We start from the raw sequence: 12839 nt of genomic DNA, 5'->3' as shown, positions 1-12839 counted from the left end.
CTGATCCGAATCACAGGTGGAGATATTAACAATTTCAAATTGTTCAATAGTGTCAGAACATAGCCAATAGTAGAAATTAGATAATAATATTAATATATTTAATAATTATTTGATATAGCACCTTTTACAATACAGTAGGATCCAAAACAGAAAATAAACAAGCAAAAACAAATACAATACCAATGGAGGTTTTAAAAGACTAAAAACCTCAAAATTACAAACATGAGACAAAAGCGAGTTGAAACAAGTGTGTCTTCAGCTGCTTTCTAAAATCGTCAACCGAGACTGCAGAACGTAAGTTAATAGGTCGGGTGTTCCACAGAGTCGGAGCTACCACTTCAAAAAAACGGTCACCTTTAGTTTTCAAACGAGTGTGTGGGACCACTGGTAATCCCTGGTTAGAAGACCCTGAGGGACCTGTTAGTAGTGTATGGATGGAGCAGGTCAGAGATATAAACAGGCACCTGACCATGCAATGCTTTATATGTAAGAACAAGAACTTTAAATTGGATCCTGAACTTGATCGGAAGCCAATGTATAAGGATAAAACAGGAGTGATGTGCGACATCCTGCTGGACCTGGTCAACAGCCTTGCAGCAGAGTTCTGGACCAGTTGTAGACGGTCCTGGGAAGACTTGCTGAGACAGGTGAAAACGGAGTTGCAGTAATCAAGCCGGGATGATATAAAACCATGAATGATCATCTCATGACTCCATATCACATTCCACGTTCACGGGTGCTAGTAATCCTCTGGGAGAACAGGTACAATTTTAACACCACCACAATTGTAACCACACTAATTTCTCAGAACAAGGTGTGGCTATGGACATGTACTGTAAATGAACACACATACTAAATCATTTAACTTATTATACTATTACTCACATCCAAATGTGAATTGTCTGCAAACTGGTCAGTCCTTTGTAAAAACTGCTTTTTATAACATGTTCATAATGTTTTTTTTCTGTCTAAGCATTTGATATTTGTAGGCTACATATGTACATGCTAAGAAAGTCCCAAATGTATGTTAAGTATGTGACATATTTCCAATTTCTAATTACATAATAAATGCACATCTGAGATGACGAGGCTTCTGCTAGGCACAGCCATAGTTTGACATAATTCTAATAGTTTTGGAGAGATATCCAGACATATGGCTGTTGTGCTTGCAGATTTGCATATCATAGAAGACTGTACTATCTGCGGAATCTGCTTTGGTGGAGATCTGCACTCTCCGAGTGCCATTCTAATTTATTTATTTTACTTTGTTTTCGCTTATGTCAAACTTATGTTGTGCAGGTCCATATTTTTGTTATATGTGCTCTGCAAGTTTTCACTCAAAACTTAAAATGACCACTGTATCTTTTGAAATGCATTTTCCAGTCCTCTGCTTGTTGGAGTGTTTATATTTAAACCAACATGGTCAGTGCCTCAGTGCTCCATCTATGAATCAGAAACACTCATAGTTGCTGTTATGGTCAGTCTGCTGGTTATTGGCCATAGCTGAGTCGGCAGTCATTTTGTGTTTCAGAACTCTTTCATTATATAGTGGCCACCTGCATTACTCATACAGTATGAGTTACACCATCTGGCTGCTGTAAGAAAAGCCTCACATTCACAACCTTAACTTTGATTTACTCACTGAAATTTCCTTTTTGGATTTAGAGTGATGCAAAAACCAGAGGTTTCAAACGCTGTTGGTGAGCTTAAGAAAACATATGGGCGAGATAAATCCTTCCCCAGCATATTTATGTAATCTGCTGTTTTACTTTATGTCATAGAAAATGTAATTTATTAATTATTATGAGAGTCCAGGGAGCTTTTGGTTTGTCAACATGCAACTAATCTTCTACCATCGCACTCAGCACTTTCAAACAAGAGTGCTGAAGAGTTAAAAGAAGTTTAGAAGAAAATCTCCTTTCACAGTGAGCTCAACTTTTTGGTTGGGTTGACAAACCTACCCTCTTGCTTTCTAATCTTGCCTGCATTGATCAGACCCCCTCCTAATGCACACTGAAGCTTCCAAGCTCAGCAGGCCACCGTAGCCTAGCTGCTATACTAGCCTTGACTTTCATTTATGGTGAAGAAGCAAATGATGCGAGAGCTGTAGCCTGAAGGAAACCGTTTCAGATGACTTGTCAACCAAGCTGCTACTTCCACACAGATTCGTGGTCTCGACACGACGAGTCCAATAAAGTCAGACTGTTCTGCTTGAAAGCCACAGCTGTAACATAGAGTACCTGTTTTCTGTCAGTTTGAAATGCCAGTTATTTGATGCTCATAGATCAATAGTATACCCTCTGCCAAAGTAACAGTATGTTGCCATCAGTCACATTGTAGCTGAACTTTATTACTTTAAGAATCACATTTTAAAAACATTGCTGAAAACAATGACCAATAATGTTTTATTATACACCCTTGTATTAGTATATTAGGTTTTATTAGGACACCCATAGCTTTTTTGTGCAAAGTGATATTGTGAAGTCGCTTTATAATTCATGATTGCAGTGACCTGTTATCCATGTGAGAGCCAACAGCTCTGACTTCAAACAACCTAGCTTCAGCACAACATCTGGTCTATGAGGAAATGTTGCCGTTGTTAATGAAGTGATATAAATTGATTTGGCAGACAAAAGCCTCTGTACATTACGAGTCTCACTGAGGTGGTATTGAGGTATAGGTGGATGTGATTTCCTGCAGGCGTTGAGTGAATCGCAGTGCCATAAACAATGTAATACATAATGATTTCTTTTTTAAAGGTGTTAAATTATGCTGTTTTAATGTGGTGATTTTATTAAGTGAAGTTTCATATTTTATGCTATACTGGCCCCTGGGGTTCGCTGCCACATTGTTAACACTTCTGTGGTGTTAAAATCTTGTAGGCAGGTGTTCTCACCCTTCTCCTCCCAATTAGTTTGTCTTAGTTGTGACATTTAATGTCACCGGTTCTCACTTATTTGAATATCATCATTACACAAAATCTTGTCTGTCCCATGAAAATGTGAAATTCAAATCTTTAAAATTAAAGCTGCTATAATCAATTTTATTTAGATCAATAATGGATTAGATTAGGCAACATGTTAAAATTTCCAACTGGCCACTGTCAGTCCAAACCCACATTAAATTAGCAATAAAAAAAAGTGGCCCACAAAAAACAGCCAATCGCCGATGTATCCTTCCAATCGCCTATAGTGCCAGAGTAATGCAAAAGGCAAGGAAATATTTTAGACACGTGGCCAGTGTTTGATATGTCATATTTGTCTTTATTATTAATATTCCAGTCAGTAACTCTTGTAACACTTGCTTTTATGGAATCATCCATCTGTTTAATTGCAGTGGCTAAATGTGATGACAGTTTAATTGATGAGGCTGGATCAAGTTGTTGGTTGCAGTGAGAATGAATCATAATTTGTATTCTGTTGCTCCTTTCATTTGTCTCAGGTGTTCATCCGCCCTTCTGCTTTCTTGATACCCCACCCCTTCTCCTTGTCATACAACACCTCCATTTCTCAACAGAAATCTCTTCACCCTAAACCCTATAAGTCCCCATTAAACCTCCATTCATTCTTACATATTGATCAAATTCATCCCAGTCCATTTACCTTCAAGGTTTAAGATTTACAAAGGATTAAAGGTTGAAAAATCAATTTGCTTGCTCTTGGATGTCAAGTAATAGTTTGGAGATGTGTTGGTGCCACTGCAGTATAAATGGCTGCGCACTGCATGGTAGCTGGCATCAAATGTGACACCTTTGTTGAAATTCAAAGGGAAAGATATGCTAAAACATATGGCATTATTATTTAAATTCAAAGGACAGATGCCATTATACAGTGTATGGTGTAAGCATTATTATTAGTTAGTTATTAGTTATTTCAAATAGCAATTTAATGGCTTATGTGACATGCTGAACTCCAAATACTTGTTTCACACAGAACAATCTTCAAAGTGAATATTGTATCACTGTATTTATACGTCAACTTCCACTTTCACCATCTCGCAGAACACAGGAAACTTTTCCAGCCGGCAAAGTTGGATGCAAATTACACTCGCCTGTAATCCTGGATCCTTCCCAAGCAAATGCATAAAGTTAATTGCCATACATAATGGGGGATATATTTTGTCCTAATTTCAGACTGCTGCAGGTTGTTTTATTGCATATGACAGTGTCCATGAGGGTATGACTTTTGGAAGGTATAAAGGCCATTTTATTGGAAGACCATAAATCTCTGCAACCCATTCTGGACACCTGGTACCGTAGTTATAACAAGCTCCATGGATTATCACTGAACTAGAGCTCATCTATTTCATATATTCAGCACAAAGTAATAGCAGTCAGAGTTTTCTTAGTCAGCTTATTCACAAAGATGGCAAATAATTAGGAAATAAAGCTAAACTTGTTAAAGAGGTTCTTTAGGAACTTGTGGTACATTATTTAATATTCGCAGTATATAAATTCAGAAATCGTGCAGGAGAAGATACATATGTCTATGTTACAAAACATAAATCAGCATTATGATAAATATGCTGGACATGTAAGACCTTTTTAGTACAATGCATATATTACTGATTAGTTCATTTTAGAGCTGAAAAAATTAGGCTAGTGGATTCATCAATTAGTAGAAGAATTAATCAGCAACTAATAATTGTTAATGTAATGTAATTTCTAAAGGAAAAATAGAAAACTACCTGTTTCTAGCTTCTCATTTGTCTAAGATTATTTTTTGGGCATTTTAGGCCTTTATTTATCTAGGACAGCCGAAGACATGAAAGGGGAGAGAGAGGGGGAATGACATGCAGCAAAGGGCCGCAGGGCGGAGTCGAACCTGCAGCCGCTGCGTCAAGGAGTAAAACCTCATTATATGGGCACCTGCTCTACCAGGTGAGCTACCCAGGCACCCCTAGCTTGTCATTGGTGAGGATTTACTGATTTTCTGTTTGACTTTTGGTCAGACAAAAAAGGAAATTTTATCTTGTTAGGCTCTAGGAAATTGAAAATCTTACATAACAGGAGTTTCTGTAAGAAGATTTTTTATTAGATTTCATTGGCTTAGGTGATTCTATGTATTGATACGAGAATTAATATCAATTAAGAGAATCAGATAGTGAGTGTCCTATATTTAGGATGGAAAACTTGTAGAATAGTGTTTTGTATTGATAAATCAGTTACTGTTATTGTGTTTTGTGGTGTAGCACCAGTAAAGCATATCGACAGACAGTTGGTGTTAACGAAAAACCTAAGGTACAATCGTTTTTTAAAATTGATTTTACAGCTGACTGTCACATATGGTTTCAAGAGGCTGTTATTTAGAGATGAGGACGATTGTCTTGTTTGATATGAGCTAAAGCCTAGAAAATAACTATTTGGAATTTCTAAAAACTGTGCCAGCAAGGTTTTACAAAGTTCAAATTTCTTGTTTACATGATGAAGTTCTTACTTATTATGGAGAATGTTACCCCAAGCTCTCATAACACTCGATAATTAGAGGATAGCTATGAAAAGTTGCCCAGAGAGGCTTCTCCAGAGAGCTATATGATCTGCAGATTTTATGATTGCACAGTGCAGGCTGGACACTGCTTGAGCGATTCATTTGTGTAAAGGGTGAAGGGCACAATGTGAACAACTCTTTCTGTGTGAAGGACTGCTGAGATTTTATAAAACGCCATTGTGGAAAAATGCATTCTTTTAGATGGAGGTTAATATAATAACTGCAGTTTTTCCTTATATTACTGCCTCACTGAGAAAAAAAAGTACAATGTAGCTAAACATGGCTTTATGCATCAGTAACAACATGCGTAGAGACACACAGGTTTTGATTTAGCTAGTTAGTCTCTCATTAATAAATGAAACCGAGGCAAATAGAAATGTCCACAGTGAGCCGTTCATTAATAGCTGGGGAAATTTAAAAGACCTCTGTAAATCGACACCTTTTAATGTATATTAAGTAAAGGCCTGTTCATTGTAAACCACATGCAACACTTTTTATGATCCTCTTCAAAAAAAGATGCCCATGATATTTACGAGGTCTCTCTGTCCCTGAAATAAAATATAGTGCTGACTTATTTATTCGTTTAGTCATAGTTTACCAGTGGTAGCATTTGCTGGTAGTCCACTGTGTCTTAGAGACCATTAGAGCATGCGTACGTGGTCATCTTTTCCTCAAAGAATATGCACAATTTCTATAGCTTCACGACAAACAAAGCAATAGGTTGACATGCCATCACAGTTTTGTTTGTATTTTATAAAGCTGTGTCTGTCAGGGAGATTAAAAGACATGTGCATGGATGGCTCGGCGTTATTGTTTCATTTATGTGGCACTTTATTGCTGCTGTTCACAAAACTGATGATACCCCTCCTTCGAAATAATCTGTTTAATCTGTTTCTTAGGTGATCCTCATGTTGACAAAGTACTACGACTTCAACTCTGGCAGAGTAACAGAGAGTTCTTTATGGAGGTAAGATCTTCTGTCTGGTATTACATATCAAACTGATTGTAGATTTTCAGAAATCTGCTACAGAAAATGACACAAAAACATGGTAGTACAATGTAGTACAATGCCTTTTTAATCTGCTTTATATCTGTGACTGAAGACTGTGTAGCACTTTTACACATTACTAAATTCCAAATAAGTTTATTTGGATTTCTGTTATTGGAGTTTTATAAGAACACTGTTGTCTAGTTAAACATAAGTAACATTACTATGGCGTGTAGGATAACATAGTATACATTCATTTTGACAGACTAAATTAATATATTTTTTTTATGCATGGCCCATATAACAGGTAAAACATGAATTATTTTGGTCATTCTATTATTTTGTCGCCTTCATTAAAGCGGCTATAAACAATAGTTTTATAATAATAAAGTATCAGATGACAAGTGAAAGTGACACAGCCTAATAGTGAGTTTTCAGCTCATTTTCTTGCTGTCCGGCCAGCAACTTTACTGTTTTGGTTCACTCTTACTGCTCTCATAGCATTGTTTTCGGCTGCAACATACAGATGTTCATTGAAAAGCTCTAAAACCTGAGTGTACACGACCTGCTTAGCACCAAACAGCAGACAGACACACTTAGCGACTAGCTGGTGAACATAGCATTTAGCAGCTAAAGAGCTTGGTATTTTGGACTTGGAGACCAAAAACTATAACGGAATGAGTATTGGACTTGCATTCATCACACAACTCCAAACAAATGATAATGTTGCTCCCTGGATTTGTAACTAAAGTACTTTTTGCTAACAGGTTCGCTTTATAAACTGAAAAGGTGATGCTATGTCAATGTTTTGTTCACAAATAGTTTCTGCTGCCCCCAAGTGCCCCATTGCACATTTAATCTACAAACTTTGTGGCAAATGGAAAGGGTTGCCACTTTAATACCTTTCTATATGTTAGATTTTAATAAGGTCAGAACAAAAGAAAAATGTGGTTATTCTGCAGTGTTCATTATTTTTACACATACAGATTGGGGTCTGTGGGACTCCAAACAATCAGGAAGTAAATCGAATATCATCAATTCACAAGGGTTAAATAATCAATAATGACAAGCATTTGGGAAATATGAAGTTCCTATAAAGAAAGAAAGTATATAAATATATATAAATACAAATTATAAAAACACAGGAATCCACAAATGTGTTTTTTTATTTTAAGCAGTATTAAACATTTTCTAGGTTGCTTGTTTCTGAAATGTCACCAAGCCTCTGAGACCAGCATCTATTTAGGTGACAATTTATATGAAAAACAACCAAAATAAGGTCAGGAAAGCAATGCCTTTTTTGGAGGACAATTTATATTTTTTTAAATATTTATTTTATATAAAAGCTTTATTTTTCAGCCGAAAGACAAATATTTTACCCAATCCTCCATTTGAGTTCTGAAACATAAAAGTCACAAACATTAAATTATGTTTATACCCCAAAGCATCAATAATAATAATAATAATAATAATAATAATAATAATAATAATATCTCATTCCCTCTCAATGCATGTCACACAGGATATTCTTGTTTACTTTGATAATTAAAAAAATCTCCATTCATCTAGCAAATTGCTTCATGACTTCTGCTGTTGCAATTTTCTGCTTGCCTGATATGCTTAATGATACCATCAGCATCTTAATCTTAGTAGATGTTTCTCCGTTCTCCTTTACTCTCCACAACAACCTATTTACTTTATCCTTATAATTTAATTTTAGGTCAACTGATTATGGGACCACATATGAGAAATTTAATGAGAAAGTTGGGCAAAAAACCATCCTGAGCTACTTGTACGTGAGTCCGAACAACAAAAGGAAGGTAAGTTGCATCTTGTATTGAAAAAAATGGTCAATTATTATTGCTGTGCAGCAGAGTTTTTATCATTTATACCACAAAGCAGCCCTGCAGGTGTCTGCACCATACGTTTGTTCCATGCAGCGCATCGCACAAGTACACATAAGCCCTGTGGAATGGATGCTGTCAAGGTGGGCCGCTGATTCCCCCGTCTCCTTTCTCGTCTCTTCTCAGATCATGTTACTTACCGACCCGGAGGTGGAGAGCAGCCTGCTCATTAGCCTTGACGAGGGGGCGACCTATCAGAAACACAGCTTAGCCTTTGATATCCTCAGCCTGCTTTTTCACCCCGAGCAGGAGGACTGGATTCTGGCTTACAGCCACGACCAAAAGGTAATGTGTGGTTGTCAGTAGGCATGAAATAGCTGAAAATGTGACAGAAAAAAATATCTCTGGTTGCTGAATAAAGGCTGTTATGTGTGGTTCACTTGCTGCTTATCATGCACATATTAGCTTGGTGGGAGTGTTCTGCCAGATTGTTGTTCCGTCCGATTATACATCACAAGCCTATCTCTATTAAATGATACAAAACATCTTTGTTTTCATGTTTGAAGGCATTCATTTTGATAATAATGGCTAGCTTTCAGGACATAGTCAGAGACATCTGCCACTTAAGCCAAGGCTGCCGTTGCCAAAATAGAAGCAGCTGATCACCTGCTCCCCTAAAAAAGTCATAAGGTCTGGCTGCAGACTCTTAACTCTGAATGGATGTGTCCCAGACAACACAGGGCAAAGTTAACAAGGAAGAGACACCCAAACAATCCACAAGCTCACAAAAAAACCACACAATTTGCGAGCATAAACACACACTCTTCATTACTCTGTGTGAGAACCCTGCTGTCTACTTTACTCAACACCACAGACGTCAAACTCGGCCTTCCCAGCATGCTATTGGAAGACTTGATTTTCCGAGAGAAAAACAGTCAAGGTCTGAGAAGTGAGATAAATGGTGCTGGGAGGAAGATGAAAGTTTAGTTGAGAACATCGGCGGGTCAAAATAAAGACGTCATGGAGAAGTTTGCCTTCACAACTTTGTAAAAGCTAAATTTAATGTTTGTTTTTTTATTTTAACTGCTGAAATTAATTTTAGTTTGGTTTCATTTTTACCTTTATTGATTGCCTGTCATGTCTTTAAAAGTAAAATGCTCTTAGATAACTTAAAATGATGTTGCTTCTCCTTGTAAAGCCCAGAGCTTAAGATGCTTGCAGCCTGATCATTATGGCAAGTTGACAGGCCTTCTGAATGCTTGAACACACATCCAGCTTTGCAGTAAAAAGAAGTCTAGCTTTATGGAATAAAAAGACTACAATGGTAGTTAAATGAGTGATTTTATAACACCAATTAGGCCAAAATCCTGCTGAGTTACTATTTTAATCCGGAGAGACTTCCAGATATGCAAAGATTTCTTTTACATATGCATAATATGAAATGTACAGTCTTTGGAGATTAGACTCCATCGTTATGAAGTGATATTTATGAGGTGGTAGAAAACCAAAAGATAATCCCCCGATGGAGTCTAGACACTGATGGTGGTGTGAGGACCCCGAAGACCAAACCGAGGAGCCGACGGCAGTGGCCTGCCGTAGGAGGACCCAGGAGCCGTGCATGATGAAGACCGGAGGAGCAAGGGGAGGAGGAGGGTTGTGCTCTTAGCCTGAAATGACAACTGGGCAGCAGAGAGAAGACAGGTTTAAAACAGGGATGTCATGCTGTGATTGGCTCGTGAAATTCATGGCCGGTTCTGGTTGGTTAAAATAAAAGTGAACGCCTCTACAGCTGTTCAGTTTAGAAAAGAGAGAAAAGTGATTAAGTTTAGAAGTCTTCCTGAAAGAATTTACGCTGTGCTCCATAAGAAGGCGACACTTTGATTTTAATACAGAGACCAATTTGTCAGTGCCCACTTCCCTCTTTTCCAAGGCGTCAGAATAAATCATCTTTTTCTATTTAATTGTTTTTTTGCGTCACTGTATTTTTACAGGAACTGATGCATTTTCTCATCAATGATGCATTTTCACAAAGTATGCACTCAGTAGTGCAATATTCAAAAGAACATCAACACATTGACGCCACAAAATCTACAAATCTTGACAGCTTCTTGATAATACAATTAGACATTCATCAGGGAATAATTATCTTGGATATTCTGGCGTGGAGCATTATGCTTTATACTGTAACTCATTTTGTTAATGCATTTCTCTCATTTTCAGCTCTATGTCTCTGTTGAATTTGGGAGGAGATGGCAGCTTGTGCATGACAGCGTCGTCCCCAACAGATTCTACTGGTGAGATGAACAATCAGTCATTTGTCTTCCTGGGAGAGAAATGCTGCGATATTGGATATGCTCCAAAACACTATGAATAACAGACAAACACAGAATTATACATTAATAAAAATGTACGCATTTTTAGCATTCTGTACACAGCAGTTGTACAGAGTGGAAATGCCTTCACTGTACATATTTATATGCTCCATAAAACAATTTTCTTTAGATGAATATTTTTGCTGAAGATGCTAACAGTGGTGTGGTAAAAACATGAGTAAACATACTGCATTAATATTGCATGTTTCTGATCAGTCAGCAGCTCATTTACAGTAATATCAACAAAACAATGTTATTGAGCCAGATTTGAACCTAATAACAAGTTTAAAGTACCAAGTGTACTTTGAAGAAATGTCACGACATTTTAAGAAGTGGTGGAAGAATTACTCAGATTTAAACTTACTTTAAGGTCAAATTACAAAAGTATTATCAGCAAAATGTGCTTAAAATTTCAATATGAGAAGAATTTTGCCCCTGTGTTACGACCAGATGCCTGGGGGTTATGCAGACGCAACATAACAGGTTTTTTTAAGATTATTGAATTGTAAATATTTACACATCGATGCATTTTTTGGTAGAAGCTGCATATCCATCTGAAACCTGTGGACAGGGCTGTTTTGTATTGTATTTTATATTTGTATCAAATGTTTTCTTTAATGTGAAATCTTAATTTGAAAAGCAACCAGTTACTACAGTTAACAGTCAGATAAATGTGATGTAGTAGAAGTGTAAAGTAGCATACAAAGGAAATATCCAAGAAAAAAATACCTTAAGATCGGACTTAAAGTGCTCATATTATGCTTTTTGGCTTTTTCCCCTTACCTTTATTGTGTTGTATATATTTTTTGTGCATTTTGTGAAAAAGCCCAAAGTCCACCCAAAAGGGACTTACTCCAACAGAAAGCACTGTTCACAAATAGCTCCAAACAGCTCTATTGTAGTCCAGCCTTTACTTCCGTGACGTATGTGCGTCACTTTGTAACACGCGTTATAATGCTTGCCTAGCTGCTAGCATGGCACTCCCTCATACTCTGCTTCTGACTGGCTAGTTGTCCTTACCCAGGTACTGCGCATGTGCAACTCCTAACACAGATGGAACAGAAGTGAGAGGCCTCACTCTGTAGCTAAAATAGGGAGCTCAACACACAGGGTGAAAAGAGGAGCTGCAGCAATGTGCAGTACAACAAAAATATGGTGTTTTTTGAAAATTAAACCATGTAATTAACAGTTACTGATTACAGTACAGATTGAGTCAATGAAATCCCGTGACACATTTTAATCCCATTGCTTTTATTTTTAAATGCTAAACCACGGTAGGCTTCTTTCTTTCTTTCTTTCTTTCTTTCTTTCTTTCTTTCTTTCAACTTAATATACTAAGTATCTATATACTGATTAATATTTCATCCACTGGATGCATTCTGCCCATGAAATATTGTTAGGATAATGTTGGGGCACCACAGTATTACCAATCAAATCATATCCAATTTATTGAGCAGGTTACCTGATGTATATTGCATAGCTGTTGGGTGCTGGTACAGGGATTATGGCCCAGGATAAATGTTTCATTTATAATGGTTTTTATAGTTGTTGGCGACAGAATCCCTTTCGCACATAGAACTAAAGAAGCAGAACCACTGATTAATCAAGCAGGTTGGAGTGACCTACAGTACATGTTTTTGCATTGGTCTGGGAAATACAACGACCAACACATTAACAATGTTACAGTCAATAAAAATCACTTCAGGAAAGAGGTGATGAACCAGACAAAACAAGGTCTATCTCCTGTTTAATGAGGCTGATGTTTGTATCCTCAAAGGGAAGGTGGATGTATGAAAACTAATTTCTTATGGGGGTTAAAGAGTAATATATAAACTCCACAAGAGTTAGTGACTCTCTCCTTGTGTGTGGTCCGTTGTTGTTTATTGTGTCATGCAATACAAATAGAAATTCCCAGCCCACATGGACTATTGAGAAACCAAAAGTACTTTTAAGTATTTTTTTTTATAATCCAGAAAAACTCAGAGAAGCTACGGACACATTAATACAAAATAATAAATCATCAAATAGTGAGCAATAATACATGATCAATCATCTTCAGCCTCACCTAAATCACATCACGTAGCTAATGGTAATGTACTTGAGCTCACACAGAGATCTTTGACTTTTAGTTAGTTTCTCCTTCACATAG

The 12839-nt window shown here is 37.1% G+C and overlaps 1 protein-coding gene across 1 annotated transcript in view; it reads left to right on the top strand.

Annotated features, from left to right (window-relative positions):
• The window catches only part of LOC114572224 (VPS10 domain-containing receptor SorCS1), a 48450-nt gene that overhangs the window by 6874 nt on the left and 28737 nt on the right, over positions 1-12839 (top strand). The window contains exons 2-5 of the mRNA XM_028603741.1: positions 6386-6453; positions 8195-8294; positions 8505-8663; positions 10539-10612. Of these exons, the coding sequence (XP_028459542.1) occupies positions 6386-6453; positions 8195-8294; positions 8505-8663; positions 10539-10612 (401 nt within the window). The remainder of the gene's footprint in view (positions 1-6385; positions 6454-8194; positions 8295-8504; positions 8664-10538; positions 10613-12839) is intronic.

The sequence above is a fragment of the Perca flavescens genome, chromosome 17, assembly GCF_004354835.1.
Source record: "Perca flavescens isolate YP-PL-M2 chromosome 17, PFLA_1.0, whole genome shotgun sequence".
NCBI lineage: Eukaryota > Metazoa > Chordata > Actinopteri > Perciformes > Percidae > Perca > Perca flavescens.
The sequence above is the reverse complement of the archived record's forward strand: the minus strand, read 5'-3'. Positions and strand labels throughout refer to the sequence as shown.